A 24,519-nucleotide genomic window follows, 5' to 3' on the forward strand; every position below is an offset into this window, starting at 1 on the left:
TTCCTTTGCTAATACATCATACAAGTCAGGATGCACATTAGCATTCTAATTTGGAGAGCTTAAACTTTACCATCTGAACTTTCGACTGCAGTAAAATCTATTGCAGTGATAGTAGCATTGATACCCTGTTCCACAACACTGTATCACAGCAGCTGAAACTCTCAATTCCTTCTTATCATCTTAAAGTAAAATAGGTTATATTCCCATTTCTCTCTGATGAAAATAGTTTTACAAACTTAATAAAGGTGTAGCTGTACTTATCAAGGTACCTTGGACACAGCAGTCATCATCCACATTGCCTGCTGTGGATAGGCTAAAAACACTTTAGCGACAATCACCATCAGAACTGCGAAGACTTCATCGTGAGAATGGCAGATTCGGGAGATTAACTGAGAAAAAGCTGTCAGAAACTGGTAAGGTGCCAGGTGATTCGTGTGCTCTGTAATCACCTTATTTATTTTAGCTAAATCATTTTTCATTTGAACACGTTCTGAACGACCAGCTGAAAAACACAAGCGGACAGGATTACATTTCTTTCCTCCCCCCCCATCGGAAATGTAAAGTCATTTAAATCAAGCCTACAAAAACACATTTGGTTGGTATTTTTCATAAGCCAAAAAACCTCAAGGAAAGGAAAAGCTCCTACTGTAAAGTTCTTTTTAACATAGCATATGTATTAAGTCGTTGTATGCTATTTAACGAACCAGGATTACAGGAAGTAAACACAGACAACAGGAACGTGAAACAGACAGTATCAGAAAAGCTCTCCTCACACTCCTAAAACAAAACATGTATTACTCCTCTGAAGTGATGCAATGTCATAGAACAAAACCAAAAACACTCCATGTATTTCCCCGGTAAAAGGATTCCATTGTTATTTAGTGGAGAGGAAATGAAGAAAGTCTTTACAAGGGATGAAATTAGCCCATCTGCTCCTATCTCCACCCCTGCACCTGAGGACCCAGCATGAGCAGCAGCATCTGATGTGCCCTAAGAGTATAGAACCAGGTCAAGATCAAGGAGCCACAACTGCCTGCGTCACTCCAGACCAGCAGGCAAATGTTACAATTTTCATTTGTAAAAAAGCTCCCACTCAAAATGCATCTCTGGTGGTAGTTTCATATGTCTCAATGCTGCCCACAGAAACTTCCTCCTCCCCTCCCCCCCCATTTAAATTTCAGTAAAATTCCTTCAACAACTGGAACCAAGACAAATTGGAAAAAAGCCCCAAAGCCTAACACTTTACTGCAGCAAGTGTATAAAAACCCCCTACTTATTACTCGTGAGGCAGCTTAGAAGAGGTGACATGCAAGGATTTTTCCCTGAACCTGTTTAATCAGCTTAAGTTACCTGAGGAACAATGCTATCACATTATATATTTTAAAAAGTTATGGAGGGTTTAATTAAAATAATTAATACTCTTGCATATTAACATTCTGTAATTTAAAAGAATAATAGCACTTTCTTGTTTCCATATAATCTCAAGCAATAAATCTAAACAAACTGTAAATACACTTCACTACTATTTTAATTGAATATTCCAAAGGGTGACATAGGAAATATGTAGAACAAAAAAATGGTCTACCTTTATCACATTCATATGCTTTTGCTCCGAAGTCCAGCCATAAAGATAGCATTCTTGGCATTGACTGATAGATGAATTGGTTTCCATACTGTAGAGACCTGTGATTACATGTTTAGATCACAGCATGTTAATGATACGTATTGGGAGCATTACAAACTTTACATCCTTAATAGTTTCACGTTCCATTCTGGACTTTAGAAATTTATGTTCAGCATTTTAATGCATCTGCAATAACTAAAAGCTTACTAATATACAAAGGTTTTGTTTTTATTAATCAAAACTGCAGATGAAATAATGAACTGCCTTACACCAGATGGACAACAATTGCTTAGTCAGAAGGCGGAAGTAAAATTAATTAGGTATAAAAACAAAAGGAAGCATGCAGTATGTCATTTTACAATACTGCATAAGAATTTGAGTCAAGTCTGCATTACTGAAAGACAATATATTCCTAATAAGGCTTTGTCAGTATATTAGTCATTCTTCTATGGAAACTAAACAAAGTTCCCCCTAGGGTCTTACCTCCCAAAATGATGAACTATGTATCTAATCAGATCTCCTTGTTTTTCCATCTTGTTGTCAGTTACCATCGGCATTAATTTATCATAATATTTTGCAAGATAAAAATGTCCATCCTCCCATTCTGGCAAGAAAACCGTAACATCCTGCAACAAAATCAAAGAAATAATTACTCTTGAGAGGATGCCAAATTTAAAATAATAATTTAAAAAATAGTAAAAAGATTATCAAGAAACAAGAATCTTTTATTAGTTACCTTTGTGCAAAGTACGTGCAAAAAAATATTAATCGTAACTTTGTTAACTCCAGAATTGTAATTTTGCCCCAAGATAAATGCCTGTACAAACTAGAAGTCTGTTCTTAAAATGCTTTTTGGATTTGGAGACAGCAAGATAATTTAAGACAGGAATGTACAGGATGCAACTAGGAAAGATTATAGTTTCATAAAAATATTATACTCAAGTTCCAGATCTTGATAAATGCAATACTGGGTTGGTTTGGTTTTTTCTGAAAAGCAGACCAGCAAGTTTTTCACATTTGTTTTCCTTCTAAAAACATGATATTTAAAAGAAAACCAAAAAATTGTGTGACATATATTAGAAAAGAACTAACTTAGCAAGTGGAACATCCATTCTCTAATAACACTTGTTATTAGTGATTGGATTAATGGCTTGTTTCCAGTGTCAATATTTAGACAGAGAAGTCTAAGCATTAGTATTTTCATATAATCCATCAAAATGTCATTAGTTTCCATTATTTCAACCTTCCTTTTATTTGACATATCCATTAGATTTTTCTCTAAATGGCTCTTAAAAAAGTGTCTTAATCAGGAAGACAGCAGTAAAAATTAACACCATCAAATGCCAAAGCTTGGGTAGAAGACATACACCTTTTAAGGAAGCATGAAGATCTGCATCTACTACTGGTTTAGTAGGCAATATTAATCAATGTGAAAACAGTATTTTGCTGGCATAGCAAGATGAAGCATTGTAGTGCTGTGCTGTTGAAGAAAAACATACCAGTTGCCTCTTTTCCTAGTTCTTCAGAGATAGAAGCATATTTAAAGTACAGTTGTAAGTCACTACCAGAGAGAGAAGTAACACTGAAGAGTAGAGCAATGTGTCATCAAGTTATCTCACTGTCTATTTAGAGTAGGCCACATTTTAGTGAGGAATTTAATTTGTGCCTGCGTAAAAAAAACACCATGCTCCTGTAATTTGTTGGGGTAGGTTTTTTTGTTTGGGTTTTTGTTGGTGGGGTGGGAGGGGTAGGGCTTTTGTTTGTTTTGGTTTGGTTTTTTAACTTTGAGTTACATTAGATATTCTTAGCTCCCACTGTGGGAACTGTAGATTTCCCTATATTGATGTGTTACATTAAAGCTAATTCAGATAGTTAAATCTTTACAAGGAGAATTACTTCCTACACATTGATACACCATTTAATCCCACTGACGTTATCCTTGGTTGACATCATGAGGAGCATAACAATAGCTTACTTAAGGGATATATTATTATTCAAAGCTACTGTCTTATTAACACCAGTATATCAAATTACCTTATACTTTTTCATAACTGCATTGCTTTCAAAGTTTGCAGTTTCTTCCATAAATCTGCCCACTAGCAGCATTGCCCGACCATGGATAAGCTGATTTTTGGTATTGCATGGTGCTTTATTTTCAGGGAAACATAACTCAACCCCCTTCTGGAGAACAATGAGTGCTTGATGAACTTCACCCTAAAGAAAAGTGGAAAACATTTTACATACTTTAAATAAGAGAGATGCAAAACTTCCATCTCACGGTTGTTATTAAGGCAAAGCTATGTCCGTAAGTGTGCTCTAGACCATTCTGGCTACTGAATACTACTGAGTGTGTTCTAGACCATTCTGGTAACTGAGTATTACTGACTTCAAATGCTTCTTATATTCCCTTGTTATCTCAACATTGTTGTCCCTTTAGGCTTACCACAGTAATTGCTCCTATGTTTGCTGCCTAACTCTATTTGTTAAAAGGATACAAATTAAGGAAAGGTCTACTATTATGAAAATTTAAATTTGACTGGGCTGCTTTGAGAGGCAGGTAATCCACCAGTTTTATACATAGCTGCCAGAAAAGCCAATGGAGACAAAAAAGGGCTGACTAGCAGTTGGAGGTAAAAACTTCCCATGGCTCAACTCCAAGCAGAATGCATTGATAGTCCCAGCTGACATGTTTTGTTCTACGTACACTGATTGTGTGCCTTTTTTTCTTGAAGAAAACTAAAGATTATTTTCTTGCATGTAAGAAAGTAAGTTCCATTTTAATTTTCTTTACCTTGGACCAGAGCCACTTTGCTCTTTCTATATAAAGTTCTGAGAGTGTAGATTCCCCAGCATTCAGAAGAGCGTTATATGCAGTCTGGTGATGACCAGCTTTTCTTGCAACTCTAGCACTCTGGAGCCAACACTGACCAACAAGTTCACTGTAGTCCTGGCTGCAGAGATATTTTTGCAGAAAATGAAAAGTTGCAGTCATAAATGCTACTTTACAATCTGAAGTAAATATCACCATGTGTTGAAACATAAATACAATTTCTTAATAAGCTATATACTACATAGTGATCATTTAAAATTATTTGTAATACATCTGTTGCACCTTTTTTCCATTTAGGCCTGGAAAGTAATATTCTTTCCCCGTGTCTCCCTTATCTTTCCTATAGACACCACTTTTCCCGTCTATTTTGATGATACGTAATATTGGAGAAGACAGCTTTTGTCTACAATATAGACTTCCAGACTTATATCTTCTCTCTTCTAACATGCATATGTAAAACCAGAATATTACTGAGACTACAACACAGACAGACAAGAAATAGTCATGTTCCCACCTTTTACTGAGGCTAAGCAAAGCCCTTCTCAGTGCTAAAATGGGTTCTTTCGCTCTGTAAGAGTTTTGTGTCATTTCAATACGAGCACACCAGTTCAGGGAATCTCTACCATGGTCACCATCTGGTTGCTGAAACATTGGTCCAATACTATGTTCCAACTCACAGAGCATATGCAACCTGTGTTCGCAAAATAAAGGCAAAAAATTGTTGAAAATTGGTCGCTGTTGGAGATGCATGGAAGTTTTCTGTTTCAGGTATGCAAGTTTTACAGAGCTGGCCATGTGTAAGTAATTTCAAATTGTAGGACTTCTTTTAAAAGCAAAAATGCAGCAAAATCAAACACATAAAACCAAGGATTGATAAACTGATTAGTTATTTTCTCACTATTCCTTTGCCAAGCTGCTGAACAGAGACAATGAAGAGCACTTGGAGAGGAAATCAATCTTCGGAAAGATTATTTATGTCCATCACTTTTAGCAATAATTTTTCAAGAAGTTTGATATTTTCAACAAATACTGTTTTAGAGGCAATATACTGTTACTTAAACACCTCCTTTACAATAAAGTTAGTCCATTTATTTAACAATACCATTGTTATTAGCTGTTACTGTAAAGCTGCAAAGCTGAGAGCTTGTAAATGCCTAGGTTCTCATTGGCAGTCTAAGTGCATTGGGTAGATCTGGCAAAGAAACAGTAACTGAAGGCTTCTGAGTAACCAAGGTGAATGGCTAAATGTAACTATTCTGAAACACTTCTTTCTCAATACTCAAACTCTGTTTCCTAAATAAAATAACACTGAAAAAATTACCATCACAAAATAGAATTAAGAAGTAATTAAGAAATATATACTTCAACTGGCTAGTTTCATGCAATATCTTGCCATAAGGATGCATTTGCAGTGCAGAGGAAGTATTAAGCCTTTTCAATTACAAAAAGGCTACTTGCTTATTCGTCTACTACAGCCAACCTCAGAATTTATTAAAAAAGAAAAAGTAAAATTAATGAAACTGATGGGGTTTCAGTTTTTACTGCTTTTTGTTGATAAAAGAGAGTGCTTTTAGGCCACCATACGGATTAAAAGCAATGCTCTTAAATTAATGGAGTTAAGTTAATGGAGTTACTGGCCTATATGTACTACTTTAAGATGGAAATAAAATGTTGGGTTTTACTACCTGATGTTTACATAAACTTGCTTGCTGATTTTGAAAGACTATACCCAATAGTTTTATTGTGAATATTTTTCATGGGGGATTAATCAAAGGTTTCCAGGCAGGGGGGGAGAAGAGGTGACAGAAAATGCATATCAATACCATTTGTTGTAGAAATGGAAAATTCTTGCTGCTGCATACTTGATTGTGTGATTTCTGGATTTGAAAATAGTGACATGAGAATCAGAAACCTGATAATGTGTTCGTATCCTCGCTGATAGGATCCTCTTTCAAAGCTTGCTGCTGAAAGGGGTACAATCTGTTCTGCTCGAACAACCTTGAGTGTTTCATAAAAAGCTGCTTCATTTTTCTTCTTGGCTGATAATAATAAGTGTCCTAGTCTGACACTCCAAGTAGTGGACTTCACATCTTTGGGGAGGAAAAAAAAGCCTCTCAAACTGTTTCTTTAAGCAGATTAATCTGAACATGTTAATTTGTCTTAACATCCTACTGGAAAAATAATTTTTTCTCAGAACTAATTAATTGAATTTTAGAAATACTGCATAATTTCACCCCACAATCCACACCACAAACAAGCCCACAAGAAATTTGGCCTTACATTTGGTTGAAATTTCTACACAGAAACTATACAGTTTATAAATACAAGACTAAAAAATTACAATAGCTGCCCCTTGATTCAAGACGATTAGACTAAAGCATACACTTATTTAGAAATGCAAGTAAGTATTCATATTTTGGTATCATGATAACTTACCTGAAGCCAAATAATTTTCCAGTAAATCCCATTGTGACAGCTTCCAGGCTGCTTCCACTCTGTAAGTGTTCAATGCAGAAATCCATTCAGGCCTATTAAAAAAAAAAGGAAGGCAATAAAAGCTTGTGCTGAACTCAATCCCCCCCCCCCCAATTAGTTCTACATTATATTAGCAAACATTCTTTACATAAAACTTCTCTTACTTGAAAAGAAGCAAGGTAAGCTTGCTTCTAATAAAGTTCAGTAAAACCAAAGGATACGGATTGATTAAAAAAAAAAAAAATAACAGCTGTAGTACACAATCCCACAAACTCAATTTCCAAGTAGCGTATTGTTGTGGTTCAGCCCCAGACGGCAACTAAACACCACTTCTATGGCACATTTTAAAAATTACCATCTTCCAATCTATTTATCCTCTTAGGCTACAGAATAGCTATGGAACAAATAACATACAAGAAAATGAATCAAAGATTCTGTTTAACAAATTAAAGTGCACATCAACACTGTACCCAGTGCAGACAAAAAGTACTAACTTTTTGGGAAGTCTTGAAATCAATTTATCGACAAAGCACTTGAAGTTTTCTAGATTCACATTGCTAACTGGATATGCTTGATAAGCCTCAAATGCTTGATAATGGGCAAAAATGGCTACTGAGACATAGGTGTAACAACAGCTTCATATTATTTAAATAAACATTGTAATAGATGCTTATAGTACCTGTTTGCAAGCACTCCATTGACCTGAGTAATTACAGTAGATAACTGACCAAGGCCCAACATGGACTTCACTACACCATGATAATGAATAATCTAGAAATAAGGGGGGAAAAAAAATAAAACACCCACACACATGCATTCATGAAATTCATGGCAGCCTGAAGGAGAAAATATGTTCATTTGGATGCTTTTTGTATTATGAAAAGGCATAGCTGATTGTACCATAAGCTAAATGAGTGTTCAAAATAATAAAGAAAAAAACCCAACCCCCCCCCAAAAAAACCCAAACAAGCCCCCCCCACAAAACAAAAAACCCCAAAACTGCATGCTATGATTATCAAAGAACTTAAATAACCATAGGCAATTTTTGAAATGCACCTCAACACAATTTATCCATATCAGAGCTGTGAATAAAAATTTCATTTAAAGAAATGAACAAGAAGGAAAAAGTCAAAGGCAGGAAATAACCCCAAAACTTAAAACAATTTCACTCTTCATAAGAATGTTTTCCATCCTCTGGTAATGAGCAGGGCCATCAAAACACTGTTTACTACACCTGTGAACAGCTGTGCTAGATAACCCCTGCTTCATAGGGAAGTACAAGAAACCATAGGAATATCCCAGCCTGGGAAACTTTTTACCAATTTCCATTAGAAAAGTATTTCAAACATAGAAAGGGTAATACATGTCTCCAACTTTCTTTTTGCATTTATGATCATGTCTCTGGATATTCACTTTGGTATACGAAAAGCACGATGGTTTTTCAGTACTGCTGAGCTTTTCAGTACCTTGTACTTATATGTTCCAAATAAAGGAAGGGAAAAGGGAATGGAAGACAAAAAATTATATATTTTCTTTAATCATTTTCCAGTTGCTCTGATTATTGACTTCAGGGAAAATGCTTATAAAACATAGTAAGTCAGAATTACTTTAAATAAAACCTGTGATAACTTGCTTTAATAGTTCTCTTGGCATGTACCTGTTCTGACTGATACTTAAGCAATCTAGTTTCAGGCCTTCCCAAGCAAAGGCTGAACTTTAATTAGTAAGCTGTCCTAGCAAAAACCTGGGCATAAGCATCCAACTATTAACCCATGCCTGCAAATTAGAGTATAAACCCAATAAGAGATTTGTTTCAGTACATAAGACACTTCCAATAGCAGTAGTTATTCGTCAGCTGCCACAGTAAACTTTTACATTCCAATTTTACTTGAGTATTCTGAAGAGATATTTTTGGCTTAGTCTTGCATTAGTTAAGATTGAAGAAAAAAAAAAAAGAGGAATCCATCTTGTATTTACCTGATCAGGTTCCAGTTGGATAGCCCTGTCGTAACAGGCTGTCGCATCTCTTAACAAGCCAATACTTTCATGTTCAAGGATTTGTTCTTTGAGAGATGGTTCTGCTTTCCGAATTGCACTCACCCCAGCTACTCCATCTGGCTCATGCATAGCAGCATACAGTTTCTTTATTCAAACAGAATTGGAAATGGACATTAAAAACAACTCTAAGACAACAAGTAGCTATTTTATATGTAACATGCTCAGAACCACACATCATCTTCAAAATGGAGAACAAACTACTCTGTAGGACTTCTTGGCATTAAGCTTTCATGGAAAACATCAGTTTTGCTGGGCTACTTTCAAAGTTTAACCCTACTTTTGCTTAGCATGCTGCATTACTCATGATCTCATACCATAGAAAGAAGAAAGAATAATATCACATCAGGTTACATGAAACAATCTGTATAAAGGACCAAATAAATATCCTATTAACTGCATGATAAAATTGTATAATATGAAGCTGCAGATTACTAAGGTGGAAAAGCAACACACTAAGTTTTTCAAACTTGAAACATCACTGAAGAATATAAACCATAAGGTCTCACAAACAGGCTCATCCACAGGTTAAAATACTTCTTGGAAGTAATGTAAATCGTTTTCAACACCCTTAGCATTAGCACTTGCATTACTTTAGCTTCCCTGCAAAAGTATTTTGTCTTTTTTTTCCTTCTTTTTTGGTTATCATAGTTGGTTGTGTTTTCTCTGACAAAAGGCACAAAGTTAACTAAAAACAATGAATGCTATACTTTCAACAAAAACGCATTTAACTATTTTCAGAATTTTACAATCTTTCATTACACACCAGAAAGCCAATCCTTGCTTTTCATATAAGAAGCAAGGGCAAGTACTAAATATTGCTGAAAGACAAGACGACTAAACACTTGCACCCAATGGCAAGAGCCTGACTACATCTTCTCTTCTGCCCACCTCAAAGAAAAATTTGACAAAAGATTTATTCACCTATCTATTTCATTTTAAAATAAAACAAACAAAAACCAGAAAGAACCTGAAGAAATCCAAGATGCTCCTGAATATTTTGTTTCTTCTCTGTGATGAATGATTCAAAGTGCATCACAGCCCTTGTGTAAGCCTTAGAGCGAAAGGAAGCCACAGCTAGTGTATCCTGAGGTATGAGGTCTAGAAAACGTGTCACATTTTGATATTCTCCATGGTCCTCACTTGATGCTATGAAAAAGAAAGAAATAAATATAAAAGTCTGTCCATTGAGGTTGTATTTGTAAGAATTACCTTATGCACCAAAATTCAGTTAATCGTTTTACAGTTTAGTGAGATAAGCTGATTAATTTAAGAACATATTTTTCTCTCCTGTCAACAATATTTTGTTTAGAATAATCCTGGTGAACTTTCTACATCTATGCATACAGCATAAAATGTTAAACTGAACCTTCAGAAAACTACCAAGAAATTAACACTTCATTTTTAAATTTTGAATCTGTATTTCTTAAAACAGGCATTAAAAACAAAAGATTTGGGAGGTGGTGGGGTGGGGGTGGAAATCGCAATATAGTAGTAAGAAATCATAAAGCAGACTAACATAGTAATATTGCATCCTTAAATGGTCACAATGTGAAGTGGCAAATATAAATACTTATTTGAAGAATGTAAATGTCAGTTTAAATAAAATAAACATCACTCACTTTTTAGATCACCTTTGTCTTTGCTAGACTTGCTAGTATTTTTCTCAGCGATAAGCATTTGGAACTTATGCCTAGCCCACTGAGTCAAATGATCGAGCATGGAGAACACTGTCTGTGTGCTCAGCTGGCTTAGATCCGATGCACTGTCTTCAAGCCTCCTAGTAGACTGGTCGTCATGCTTCAGAACAGCCATAATCTCCATGTAAACCTACACAAACATTAATGTAAGAGACAGAAATGCCATCCAGGCATCAAAATAGTAGGAAACAGCAATTAACACAAAAATCAAACTTAAATACTATATATTTCAATTGTATATTTTAATAATTTTGGGCTTGTTTGCAAGGTCTGTTTGTCCCACAATCTTAAAAGGAAGAAATGGCAAACCAAGCAGCAGTTGTTGTCAGGAGATTCCATACAGTGAGAAAGCCTTTGAAAAGCAAACCCTTCAATTCAGAATAACCATCACGATTACTGGAATTTTAGGTTCAAAACGCAATGAATGCTACTGCACTTCTGCTGCAAATACAATACTTCAAGGTTTGGTAGGAGTCAGGTTACCTACTGGCTACCAGATCACAGATATACTACGAAGTTTCAAATTAATAGACTCTAAGTTATATTTTTCAGTCTCTTCAACTTCTCCTAAAGCAAACTGAAGGAAAGCAGACTGGATGATTCTTTCCTATCCCTCCTCTGACATAAGACATCTATGAATTCTGCTCTGCATGAATCTGGTAGCTAAATAGTTTTTCCACTTATTTTAAGTGTACGCAAGCAAGAGAAAAAATTACGGTTCTGAGTTCTTGGAAGTACACAAGTTCAATTTATTCCTTGTTTGTGTTGCACTCTCTTCCTCTCTGTACCACTCCAGCTCTTGATGTTACTGCAGTAATAATTAACTGCACAACATCTTGTCCTAGGCCCTACTGAAGAAATAGATGGAAATCCACAGAATTCAACACAAACTTGTATGATTATATTCAAAACCTTGGCAGAAAATTTATATTATTACCAGAGGAAGAGGAGTTTAACACAGATAAAATTTGTTCATGGGGGTCCGCAGTAATTCTGCAGGGCTGAACAGCTCTTAGAAAGAACAGCTCCTGAACATTCCTATGAAGAACTCTACCTTCTTATACATCTCACCTCTTGTTGATCCTCCTGACTACACCCCAACAAAACATAGACAAGGATGTGTGGAAGCAGATAAAGTGTCACTTTATAGTCATTCTTCATCATAATACTGCAGCAATCGAAAACTTTTCTTGCAAGATCATGTCGCACCTTTAGAAAAAAATATTATTTCCAGGAAAAGCATCATTACAAAAGTGCAAGTGCCTGAACAATTAGGTTTCTTTTTGTTGACAAATACAAATTCTATTCCATCAAATAACTTTAAGATACTTGTCTCCTACAAAAGGTCCATCAGACTTAAACCTGCAACAGGAACGCCTGATGGCAGCTGCTATTACATGTATCAATTGTCTTTTTGTGGTATCAGCAAGCAAGCATTGCTTTCACATTCCACTTTTCCATGTTTTCTACACCATTGTGAACTTGCACTGGCCATACTTAAAAACCCTAAGGCTGAGAGTCTACTACTGCACTCAGCCTCTCTTCTGCCCTTAAAAGCCTGTGAAAAGTAGAAAATTATTAAGACATTCAATTCTTCTCTGTCTGAAATAGGAAGAGGACAGTGTAGCTACTGAGCTATTGTGATTAAATTAACTTCTTTAAGTGGTTGATTTAGAAGTCAAATTTTCAGTGGGTCACTGATGTGTTGGAAAGGGGAAAGGAAAGGAAAGGAAGAGACATACTTTTTATGTGCTGGGACTGTGGAAATATAAGGAAATTAAAGAAATCTTTCAGAAACTGAGAAGGTAAATTTGAGTCTTTCCAGAAGCATTTCAGATACTTTTCAGAAGCATTGGTCAGTGCCTTCAGCTATACAAGAGTCTCTGGACAAGGGCAAACTTCCTAGTCTTGGCTTCGACACTACCTGCAAAGCCTAGCCAAGAAGCAGCAATGCTGGGGAAGGGAAGGTGCATGGTTACCCTGATGATGCAAGAAGTCTTTCGGTATGTGCTTTAACAGCCCTACACAGAATAGGCATATTCCCCCATCCATCCCCAACTTTCAAAAACCAAAATGTAGTTGTATACTGTGTTGTATATACATCAATATAGAGAGCAGATTTAGTCTCTTACCTTTGTTATAAGATAACCTGCCCAAGTTGCTGACCATTCTGCAAAATTATCACCTAATTTGCTTAAGTAAATTGGCTTCTTCATCTTAGACCAATTTACAGCCTTTTGATAACTCTTGTACCTGTAATTTTAGAATATCCATTCAATAAAGTGAACTTTTAATTTAATATAATAAAAAACGATAGCACATTGTTAATTATGAAGTTCCCAAACTGGAATCATACTAGGTTTCATCTTCTGAATCTTTTTTTAAAAAAATTAAGAGAATACTCTAGAAAAAAAAGTATGTTGACTACTGAAAGTTTTTTAAAATGAAAACACGAAATACAAACAACCTAACATGTTACCACAATTTATAAGTATACTTCAAAGTGCTGTTCAAATCACTTTTTTGAGTACTGTGTTTTTGACAGGAAAAACTCAGAACATACATGAAAGCCAAGCAATTCCAAGAAGTTTGTTTTTTCTAAAAAGGTAAAACTTATCACAGATGAGCATGGCAGTCTTCATGAGGAAACAGAAAGGAAACATTGTTGATTATTTCAAATTAAGGTGCATCCATAGTTTGAAGTTTTCTTCATATCATTTTTATCATTAATTCAACAAAATAAAAAGTCAAATTACAACCCAATAAGCTCTTCCTACTTCTATAGAGGGTAGCAGTAAAAGGATGTTAATGGATTTGAGTACAAACTCAAATTCTAGTGAGAATTTGTACAGAGGAAAAAAAAACCAAAAACAGAAATAAAAGCTTTAAAACATCATTTAAGAAAGACAATGCTCTAGGGACAAACAGGCAGATCTGGGCAAAGTATGAGCTCAGAATTTTGTTCTTTTGATTTCCAGAGAATTATATTCAAGGAAGTACCAATTCCGCTTTATGTAGAAAGACCTTGTTTGTGTTCTGTATATGCATGTATCACTCTCCACAGAAGAGTAACGAACATAAAACTGAATGAAGTTATTACTAACCTGGAGGAAAAAAAATATTTTTAAAGCTGTTATGAAAAGAAATTGCTTAAATTGTCATATACCGTGTATTTAAGTGAGGTTCTAAGATCTCCTGCACGTGCTCAGGAAACCTCCTCCAAAGCCTGGAGCCTGGGCAGTCAGTGTTTGTCTCTCTACAGTCATAGATGGACAATAACTCCTGAAAAGACACGGTTTACATGACCAAGTTAGCACCGAAAATATTTCTTGACCACAGTAGTAATAAAAACTGGTGTATATACAGAAGTAATGAGACAGACGTTACAGAATCTTTAATTCTGAAATGATAACTGCAAAACTTTCACCTAAAATTGTTAATCCCCTATTACCAAGCAATATTAATTTCAACTAACTATTCCCCAGATTCTCCAGCTGGTGTGTGGTCCACATTATCCCATATTCTTCACATCTGCCAATCAGCCAGGACTAGAAGTTAGTCAGATTCCTCCTTGTGCATAAGCTAATGAAATTCTCTTATTCTGCTGACCACACGGGGCCACTTACTTTCCCTTGGAGCAAAGAATTGTCCTGAAGTTTTCACAAAGATACTAAACAATAACAACCAAAAAAGTTGGCAAACCAGCACAAAAGACTAGAGTCTGAAAATAAGGGCAGGCTCACTTTCAGTTGCTTCTTAAAAGTGTAAGTGGAAACCCTCTTAGGAATACTTACTGCTTTTCATTTCTGCCTATGGAAACCGCACCATTTCTAGGTCAGTGTCAGGCTTACTCCTTGAATCACTACATATAGACTGTTAGTTACCTCTGAAACATCAGATCTCTCCTACAATATTGTGACACAAAAGCAGACAAATCCTTGTTTGTTCAACAACTCCCCAGAATTCTAAGTGAGCACTAAGGAGTTTTTAAAAATATAAATAAATAAATAAAATCACTATCCTGTATTCAGATAGTGGTTTTACCTTGAAACTTAAAGCTGTATAGGATGAAGTTTCAAGTACTTAAACATGTACTTCAAAACGTACATTTATATTGCATAATTCTGTGTTCAGTGTGATAGGAAAAAATTTGTGGAGAAAAATATAGGATCTTACCTGAATTGCATATGCTGCAGAATCCTGGGCACGAACATTATCAGCATATGCAAGGAATGCTCTGGTCAGTTCCATTAATAACCCATAGGCAAAATCTGGGTCCTCCACACCAGCCTCAATAACAAACAGAACGCCAGTTTTACTAAAACAGAGTAATAACTCTATCTTTAATCACCAAATGATCCCTTTAAACTGTTTTAGATGAGAAAGCAAGTATAGATTTTCAAAGGGTCTAAAGATAAGAATTTCCTTCCTCCCAAGTACTTTTTAAAAAAAACCCCTTAATGCTAAACAAAACACTACAACAACACTTCTCACCACAAATGTAAAATGTTTTCCTTGAGTTTCACTTGTTGAAAAATCCAGCCTGCCAGGATCTATGGCTCCCAGTTCACCTAAACATTCTCCACAAAGTAGCCTGGCTTGAGAATTTGCATCCTGGCAGCCGATGAGAAGTACAGTTACCAACTGGGAGATGACTGGCTCCACGGTTTCACTGTCTGTTACATACTTTATCAACTTTTCCTGGGGAATTTGAAAAATAAAGATGAGTTATTCTACAGCCCTGTTTATTTTAAGTATTTTTGGAAATTTTCTATCTGTAACTCACGCTTACTTGGCATTTCATTTACCCATGACAGGATTTGAATTACTAACCTGAAGTAATTTTGTAACTATGGCCCAACTGCCCTAAATTGCTTGTTACCCTAGGAAGAACTAAACAGATGTATAAGAATGAGGGATTTGGGCCTCAATTAATAATGCTGTCATGGCCAATATATCTCGTTATACACCTCTCCAACAACTCCATTTTCTTTCCTTGCCTTACCATGAACCTCTCTTCTCTTCTACATTTATCTTTTTCACTTATCTGTCCCTTTTCTTCATGTGTTCTGATACTTCCTTTCAATTTCTTTCATGCACCTGTTGTCATACCTTCTGGTTTCACTGCCATTTTTATCCTTATTATTTCCCATCTATTGGGCATTTCTTCACACTCAGTCTCTACAAAGCCCAGGGCTTCAAGTCCTTTAATCAATGTCCACCATTCTAGTTGGATTTCCTTTCTTTTTCATTTTGGCCCAGTTTTTATTCCCCAGTTCCAGATTTAGTCCAAATACAGAAAAAATTTCTCTTAATAGTGTGAAGATGTTTGCCCTTGTTACGTTTAATGAAAACTGAAACCACAGTCAACATAACAGAGCAAATAGTACCACAATTTGTGGAACAATTAAGTTTGATTTGCCTCAATTATTTTGCTAAGGTTTGTGACTCAGCAAGGGTGAGATTTTGCTGACCTGAGCTGCAAGAATTACTGATTGGCCAGGAATATACACAATGATTTTTTGTTCTTTTTGCTAGGGTTTTTTTTAAATTTCTGACTGAGGAGTGTCCCACAATCTTACAGCTACTAAGACAACAGTTTGTTTTTGTTTTGGTTTTTTTTTTTTTTTTACAGCGGTCACATACACCCCTCTGGGGTAATAACCACACAGAATTGTAAAGCACTATCTTCACAACTTGTACATAGCTATAAAATTTCTTTTAATATTATAAATGGATTCAAGTTTTTGAGGGTGGAAGGCAAAGAAGGAAGAGAAAAAAAAACATCAAATGTGTGAGGTGGTCACACATATCTTAATTCTTTCAGATATTACACCCACACACAAAAAATGCTGGCTTTAACGTATTAGTCTTCTGATGCAAAAGCCATACACGTTCCAAGAGAAAACAAGCTCACACAACAGACTGCTGAAACAGACTTCTTAAATACAACTTTCCTCATTGTTGAAAGAGATAAGAAATATACCACCAGCCTTGCTGAATCGGGCTCACACAGATTAGGAGGATTTGAAAGCCCTGTTACAAGGAGACATGATGAAAAAGAATCCCTCCTCCCCATTATATTAAGAAACAGCTAGCTTAATAGATTGAGGAGAATAACACAGTTCATGTGAACACCCAGTAGAAGTAAGGAGTTATAGACTGTGAGTCCAGATGCTACTTTATTTTTAATTCTACTGAAGGAGGTTTCTATACCTGATTTCTATATAATGTTTCTTTCAGGCTGGTAAGTGCATGAATACGAACATCCACGTTCTCATGCTGAATGGCTCTCATAGACAGCTGCAGGGCTGTCTGCAGGTCAGTGCTTTTGGAGGATTCCTGAATAAGGCACGACATAAGAAGTTCAAGTTAAATATAACAGGAACACAGTTCAGCAGTATCTCAACACAACTGAGAACACACACAAACAACTACCTTTCTGCCTACATTCTTACTGATATCCATATACCACTGTCTTCCTGTTTATTTTTTAAAACGTTTTCCTCAAAAAGGTGCTATATGTACACTTCTGTGTAAATATAATGATGTTGTAGATAAAAATTGTTAGAACTTTGAGCACCTCTTTATCTAAAATAAAATAAATTTTTACTTTTGTTACCTCATTCCCAGTAAGTAACTGCTACTTCCCATCTATACCTAACCATTTGGATGGCAAGCAAGAGAAATGGACCATGGAGTAGTCCTAAAAATAAACAAACTTTGTTACCTTTAAAGAGAATCTAGAAAAGGGACTGAATTAAAAGTAGCTTCTCTTGTAACACATTCATTGCCATAGCTAATACTGCTGACTTTTAATCCGACAAAAAGTCAGTGTTCAGAAGATGCTACAGAAACAAGCATGTTAAATGTGAGCGTATTTCACTCCTAAAGAAGAACCAAGACCTGCTTCAAATATTCTTGCGATACACAAATTCTGTTTTGCTGTGGAGGCAGATAAACACTATTTCTACTAAAAATAAACTCTACATGTTTTCCTCACTTGTCATTAATTCATTTGATGCATTAAAAACAAATAAATAAAAGAAGCCGTACCTTTCTGTATTCCTGAAGGACGACTTGAATTTGTTTTAGTTCTGGAAGGTCAGGCAGAAAATATATTTCATGTAAGAAGTCTCGTACTGCATCCCTAATAGTTACAAAAAAATATTGCAAAGAACATAGCAAGCATTAGCTGGATCAGAAAAAAAAAAAAAATCTTTAAAACCCATCAGAAGAAAGCAGTGAAATGTAACAACTAGAAGACCAAAGGCTTGAAAGCCTTTGGAAAGGATAAAGTAAATTCCATGAAATTTTTATCTAGTTAAGTATTAAACAATGTTTCTCTTATTACTCAACTAAGCCACAGGTATTTCTCCTCTATACTTTAAATTACTTTCTCTTTTAAAGACTGTTCTTTCCAAAGTTTTCAAAGTTGCCATTCACCTCTACTAGGTCTGACTCTCCATATTTTGGACACTGGCCAAAGTATGAGAATAATCCCATTTGATGTGAATCCAGATCCAGTTTTCCTCATAAGGAAAGAAAACAAACAACCAAAAAACTAACTCTGTGTTCCTAACATAAAGGAATCTCTCCCAATTTTGCTACTATGTGCTTCTACAAGAAGCATATTATTCCTATTGTCACCTTTTAATTTGAATACTGTTGGTATGATATGGTTCAAGTAAACTGAAAACCCCGAAGTAATCAAGATATAAACTATCACCAAAAAAAACCAAACCTCTGTTTGTGTGCCCTGTAGAGGGAAGTAATTTTCCACACCAGGAGAGAAAACACAGAATTCTGAAAACCTGGCAGGGGAAAGTGTCTGAATGGGTTATAACTTGGCCATAGCTTCATATAATTTTATAAGCACAATATAAAAAAACCCACCTCCTTTTCAGGTGAAGCTATCCCTTGCCAAATTTCAAATCTCATTGCAATTTAGAGAAGTGAGACTTCTATACAACACCACACTATTTTGCAGAAAAACAAGTTTTCTCATCTCAGTGCTGGACAACTTTAATTTAGGGATATCCCCATTCCTATTACAGGATTTAATCCATATAACTGAAAAGACTTTGTACAGTACCTCTTCTCAACTATGAGAAAGTAAAACACTGCTGTAGTTTCCTTTGGCTGGATATGTATAAGGGGCAATAATGCTACTATCACATGACTAAGCAAGGATCCAAGGTATGAATGGTCCAGACTTCGAACAAAACAATCCCAGGCTCTAAACAAGAAAAACCAAAACAATAGTAATCAGTACTACTTCTCTGCATAAAGACATTTTAGGTGAGTCATAAGAAGCATTTTATTTCATCTCTGTAAATTAGATTATTGTCTAGAACCAAACAAAACAGTGTATTTTCATGCAGGTATGTCATTGTTTGGGTACACTGTCAGTTCACCTGCAACACAGTTCTGGAAAGTCATCCTTGTATCTTAGAGCTGTTCTCAGTGTAGTCATCATCTTCACTCTTACTGAACTGATGTGTTTGGGACCCATGAGCTTCATTAAAGACATTAGACTGTTTAAAGCCTAGACATACAGAAAAGTCACTTTAGTACATTAGATACTCAGCAGGACATATACAAGCTGTATTTTCTAATAAAACCAGACTACCCTGGCTTAAAAAAAATCATACCCTATAAGACACCAATTTCAGTTTGATGTTTCAATGTGGAACTTGGGTGTTAGAGGAAAATAGATTGAAAGGGGATCTGTAATGACAGGATTGTAAAAAATAAAAGTCACTATTTAGGCTGTTGACAGATTCATGAGGGAAGAACTGTGGACACCAAAGGAGTTCATGGTTACAGAAGTCAGTTATAAGACATGATTTACTATATGTCAATGTTTTGGAAGCTGAGAAGAGCAGGTTTTGAAAATATAGGGAAAACAAACTTGCATTTAAAAAAAAAACAACAAAACACCAACAACAGAACTGACATACAACTTCTGGCAGAAGTGATTGGTAAGTTTCAGGGAGCAGGTAATAGCTCAGTTGCCAATGGGACTGACGAAATACAGAAGAGGAATACTGAAATGCAGAAAAAGAAGAAGATATTTCAGCCACAGTTATGCTGTACCAAACAAGGTAGTACAATGTCCAGCATGACAGATCAATAGTACAGGAAGAAATCTGAGCTTGAAAAAAAGGTCATGGAAAAGGAAACTCACAAAGAACAAAAAAACAGAACAAGAAAAGATAGAAACAATAACAGGAGCAGCAGAAAAAATGCTATACAAATGAAGAAATTCAGGAAGCATGAAAACATGGGGCTATGAAAATGAAAGCCTCTCAACAAGAATATCTGAGAAGCAAAAACCTTAAAGGAACACCAGAGAAAATTAAATCCATCGATGTAAAGGTTATATACACTCTAGCACTGAAAAATTCCCTACAGAAATCATCTGCACTACTTCTGTGAGATGGCTAAAAGCCCTGTCTCTCTACCGTAAAGCTGGGAGGAGATGTTCTAGGAGAAGCAAAACCAGTAATCCACAGCTTCTCTTGGATTTGCATCTTATTTTCCTTAGCTTTGCCCTTATAACTCTGGTCCCTGCAGTGACTCCAGTTTTCTCCCATATTCTCTCATCCTGCACTTTGTTTCTTTCACACACATAAAACATACTCTTGGATTCCTCTTTTCTCATTACTGTTTGAGTGACCTGTTACAAATACCATGTCTGACTGAAATATGTACATCAGCTGACCATTAAAGAAACAAAACAAAACAAACTTTTGAGCTTAGACTGAAGTCCCACCCACAGTGAGACCATCAGTTTTCAGGAATCATGTGGTAACCTTAAGTATCTTTGAGACTTCAGTGACAGTTGCACAATCATGTAAGTAAGCCTGCAACATTAAAATAGCCCTTGCTTCTCTGTATTTTAATATTAAAAATTAAATTTACGCACCATTTTTTTATCCTCAATGCCAACACTGGAACTCAGTAACTGCATGTTAAAAAAAGCCAAGATACCAAGCAATTTAGGTTGCAGATAATCAGCCTGTGGGGGGGGGGGGATGGGGAGGGCAGGAAAAAAAAGTAAAAGGTGAATAATCTTACTATTAACACATTCCTAAGCTTAAGAAATCAAAAAAGCAAGTATGAAATGCTAATTCTGAAAGGCAAATGAGAAGAATCCCACATACTGTAGAAATATCAGTGTTAATGGAAGACATCCCTATTAGACTGTGGTTTTCTTTGTTTTTGTAGGATTTGGGGGTTTGTGTGCGTGTAGTTTGTTGGTTTGTTTGTAGGTTGGTTTGTGTGTTTACATTTGTTTTTATGCATACATGGTATGTACCTCCCTATTACAGGAACACTTAATATGAAATGCCAGCCTTTCCTCTACTTTTTGCTTCAAATAAGTGATGTTCGGAGAATGTCAAATTGTCTTCATACTCAGACTGGAGAAAAAAAGGTTACTGAACATGGATATTTTGATGTCCTTACCATTTGTTCAGGTGATGTTATTTCTCTAGGTCCCTGATAGGGATCATCATGAGATGCAAATGAAGCCAGTATTGACAAACCATTGAAGACCTGTTGATAGTGTTCTCCTATACGCAGCAATAATTCATTATGCAGTCCTTGGTAGTCCTGTCTCAGCAAGCTGCCCAGTTCTATCTCAGTCTCATTCTATAACCAAATAGCAAACAGCAATCAAGTCTTCATTTCATCACAATGAAATGAGCACACAGAGACAGGAGGCATTGGACTCGGATTGATTTACCATAGAAATCAAAGAAAAAGCTTCCAATCAGCTCAACGTTAGATAAACCAAGTTTTTAGAGCTAAGTTTGCGAAGTATCTCATAACAGTTCCTCAGAGCCAACGGAACAGATTATAAATAACAAGAACAAAACTTCTGCATATACAACTTCCCCACCTGCGCTTTGCAAAACCTTAACTTAGATAAAGCTGAAAGCTCACTATTCATCAGTTGTTGCTCCTAATCTGCATGTATAATAGAACAAATGCCAATTTACCTTGAGGTAATGAAGTGCCCGCTCAAGCTCATCCTTGGAGCAGGAACAGACCAAATGAGAGAAGATGTATTTGAAGTTATTGATTAAAATCTCTCTTCGGTTTACATTCAACTGTTTTGCTATGGTTCGGATAAGTGTGGAAGCTGCAGGACTAGCCTTGGCTGCAAGGTCAGGAAGCAAAACTTGTAGGGTCCGCTGGTAAATTAAGAACAACACTTAATGGAAAGAAAAAACAACCAACCCACCCCACTCCAAAAACCCAGAGTTTGGCTTTGTTCCATTTGTTTCACTACAACAACACACATCTCTGGCGATACATGTGACCAAAGGTATGAATAAAGAAGAATTTTAATGAGATGGAAATACCTAGTAAAAATGCAGATAAAATTATAATAATTACTTAAGGAGGTGCTTCATCTAATCAATACTGCAAAACATGCAAACAAAAAGCAAGCTAGCGTTTTCTGTGTCCATCCAGATACACCACTAATCTTTTAAGAAGTAAGCCAAACAAAACAACCACAACAAAAGCCCACCACACCCACAGACAACAACATTCCCCCAACCTACCAGTCAACTAGAACACTGCTTGCTTAATGGGTGTACCAACAAAATACAAGTATGAGCGTGCAGCTACTTAAGCTTGAAGTAAAACAGATATCTAACCAGATCAAGAAGAGATGTATCCACGGAACAGCAGCTTTCTTCATTTTAAACAAGAAAGCAGACTCCATGCAAAAATCACCCTTTACAAAAAAATCCCTCCCAGTGTACTACAACATTAATATAGATATACTCAAAGAGTACTCTAGACCTTAGTTAGTTCAGCATCTGTCATACTTGAATTAGCACTGTAGCTATCACTGTAACTCCTTGATAAAACTCTGTAGTTGAGCTCCCAACTGCAACAATCCCAAAGTATTCTATGTTACAACAAACAGCAGCAACTAGAGAAAAAAATTCTGATCTATGACAGTCAGAGAATTGTGGACTAAATAGAAATCCACAAGCACACACACACACACAAAATCAAAAGTATAAAGGACTGACCAACTTACTGAGAGAAAGCGATTTAGATCTGGAAAATCAAATACATTGGCTATCTCAGATAACATGTCCAGAGCCATTTCTCTCTGGTGAGCAGCTGTTTGTTTCTGTAGCTCATTACCCTGGCATGGATCACTCAATACTGCCATCTGGCTGGAGTGCAGGGATTCCACTAGAAACTAAGCGTTAAGAAATTCACATTTAGTATTATCTTCGCCTTTTTCACTCCCTAAAAATAAACACAAGAGTTTTGCTCCTCCTTCTACACATCTGTTTTTCCTTTCTCATTTGTTGTACACAGACCTATGATTATTACTTTGCCACAGAACTGGACTATCATCCACTTAATAACCGTGTTTAATTTTGCAACCCTGGATTCAAACGTTGCATTATTAAAAAAATATTCAAAATTAGAAAAGTCTGCTTTTAATAATTTCCTTTTAAACAGAACTTTTGTCTTTATGTAATGGGTATAACAAAAGAACAAATGAACCATATCAGTATTATTCCTGTAAAACGTTGAATTCAATTCCAATTTTAAATCATAGCCTCTTGTGGCAATGGTAGCCTATAATCCAAGAAACTGTATAGTTCCTCTGTTTCAGAATGAAAACATCTAGGAATAAAGAAGAGAAGCAGTGCTGTTGAGGGGACAAAGTCAAAGATTCCCCATTCCTTCCTGAATGTTTTGTGGGTTTTTTGTTTTGTTTTTTAAAATAATCTCTTGTCTTATGAGATTTCACCTTGTAAAATACGCTAATTTTTACCTTTAATACCATTTTCAAAACACACAAAAAGAACTTAAACGTACGCCTTTTTAAACCACCAACTCTTTTCTTTTTACCTGACAGATAGGCTTCTTGTACTGACTGAAAAACGCTTGCAGTTTTATGGATTTAGCTGCCGCCAAGGATCGTATTTCTGTGTATGCTGCTCCAGCCACAGAAGCTGACTTGGACAGCAAACAGTGTAACAAATGCAAGAGAGCAAACGGTACCAAATCGCCTTTTGATGCCCTTACAAAGTAAGCAGAAGACAAAGAATTAAAAAGGAAAAAAAGGATTGCTGCATTAATAAAATTACTTCAGAATATACAATGACCATAATGCAAAACAACTCATCATTTTATTTGCATAGCTTATCTGTACTTCCTATGACAGGGCAAAAGAAAATGAGGACTATTCCATAAGTCAACAGCTTAGCACAGTTGCAAAGGACAAAGGCTGACCTTCATAATAAGTAATTTAATCTTACATTTACACTTGAACAAAAAGTTACCTTTCATTCAAACTTATAGCACTTTGCAATTTTCAAAATACTATCAAAAATACCTTCCAATATCTCCTGTTGTGAGAATCAAGGTATCTTTAAGCTCATTATTTCTTGATATTTTGGCATTTGTATAGGCTTCCTTCATTCTTGAAACAAACAGCTGGAACACATTGAAAAAAAAAAACAACAAAATTTTAGAGTGTCTGACATTAGTGAAACACAAACCATAGTAAGTTAGGAAAAACAACCAAAAAGAAATATGAATTCACCTCTTTTATAAATCCTTCTTCAGATTCTAAGGATTCTAGTATATTCTTTATGCAGTCACTGAAAGCCACTCTTACATCTTTGTCTGGATCTTCCATTAGATTTAACAAAGACCCAAGAAGAATCTTCACACTGGACTCATCAGTGTTAAAATCCAGATGTCTGCAAAGGTGAGGTATATTTTCTATAAATGCTGGGTGCCATGGGTTGGAGGAAGAAAGGAAAAATATACCGTTAATG

At 35.8% G+C, this 24,519-nt stretch overlaps 1 protein-coding gene across 4 annotated transcripts in view; it reads right to left on the reverse strand.

Moving 5' to 3' along the window:
• The window catches only part of ATR (ATR checkpoint kinase), a 41,761-nt gene that overhangs the window by 7,644 nt on the left and 9,598 nt on the right, over window positions 1-24,519 (reverse strand). For all 4 annotated transcript variants that reach the window (XM_075098840.1, XM_075098839.1, XM_075098841.1 and 1 more), the window contains 28 exons: window positions 24,282-24,472; window positions 24,072-24,172; window positions 23,585-23,756; window positions 22,752-22,919; window positions 21,694-21,888; window positions 21,158-21,343; window positions 20,616-20,708; window positions 19,102-19,232; window positions 18,780-18,923; window positions 17,741-17,834; window positions 16,901-17,026; window positions 15,179-15,385; window positions 14,861-14,974; window positions 13,851-13,966; window positions 12,817-12,937; window positions 11,756-11,893; window positions 10,607-10,814; window positions 9,955-10,133; window positions 8,907-9,071; window positions 7,609-7,700; window positions 6,891-6,982; window positions 6,367-6,544; window positions 4,969-5,145; window positions 4,416-4,575; window positions 3,659-3,838; window positions 2,108-2,250; window positions 1,586-1,683; window positions 270-502 (listed from right to left, as the gene is read on the reverse strand). In XM_075098840.1, coding sequence (XP_074954941.1) covers window positions 270-502; window positions 1,586-1,683; window positions 2,108-2,250; window positions 3,659-3,838; window positions 4,416-4,575; window positions 4,969-5,145; window positions 6,367-6,544; window positions 6,891-6,982; window positions 7,609-7,700; window positions 8,907-9,071; window positions 9,955-10,133; window positions 10,607-10,814; window positions 11,756-11,893; window positions 12,817-12,937; window positions 13,851-13,966; window positions 14,861-14,974; window positions 15,179-15,385; window positions 16,901-17,026; window positions 17,741-17,834; window positions 18,780-18,923; window positions 19,102-19,232; window positions 20,616-20,708; window positions 21,158-21,343; window positions 21,694-21,888; window positions 22,752-22,919; window positions 23,585-23,756; window positions 24,072-24,172; window positions 24,282-24,472 — 4,202 coding nt within the window. The remainder of the gene's footprint in view (window positions 1-269; window positions 503-1,585; window positions 1,684-2,107; window positions 2,251-3,658; window positions 3,839-4,415; window positions 4,576-4,968; window positions 5,146-6,366; window positions 6,545-6,890; window positions 6,983-7,608; window positions 7,701-8,906; window positions 9,072-9,954; window positions 10,134-10,606; window positions 10,815-11,755; window positions 11,894-12,816; window positions 12,938-13,850; window positions 13,967-14,860; window positions 14,975-15,178; window positions 15,386-16,900; window positions 17,027-17,740; window positions 17,835-18,779; window positions 18,924-19,101; window positions 19,233-20,615; window positions 20,709-21,157; window positions 21,344-21,693; window positions 21,889-22,751; window positions 22,920-23,584; window positions 23,757-24,071; window positions 24,173-24,281; window positions 24,473-24,519) is intronic.

Source organism: Phalacrocorax aristotelis, chromosome 7 (genome assembly GCF_949628215.1).
Source record: "Phalacrocorax aristotelis chromosome 7, bGulAri2.1, whole genome shotgun sequence".
NCBI classification, from domain to species: domain Eukaryota; kingdom Metazoa; phylum Chordata; class Aves; order Suliformes; family Phalacrocoracidae; genus Phalacrocorax; species Phalacrocorax aristotelis.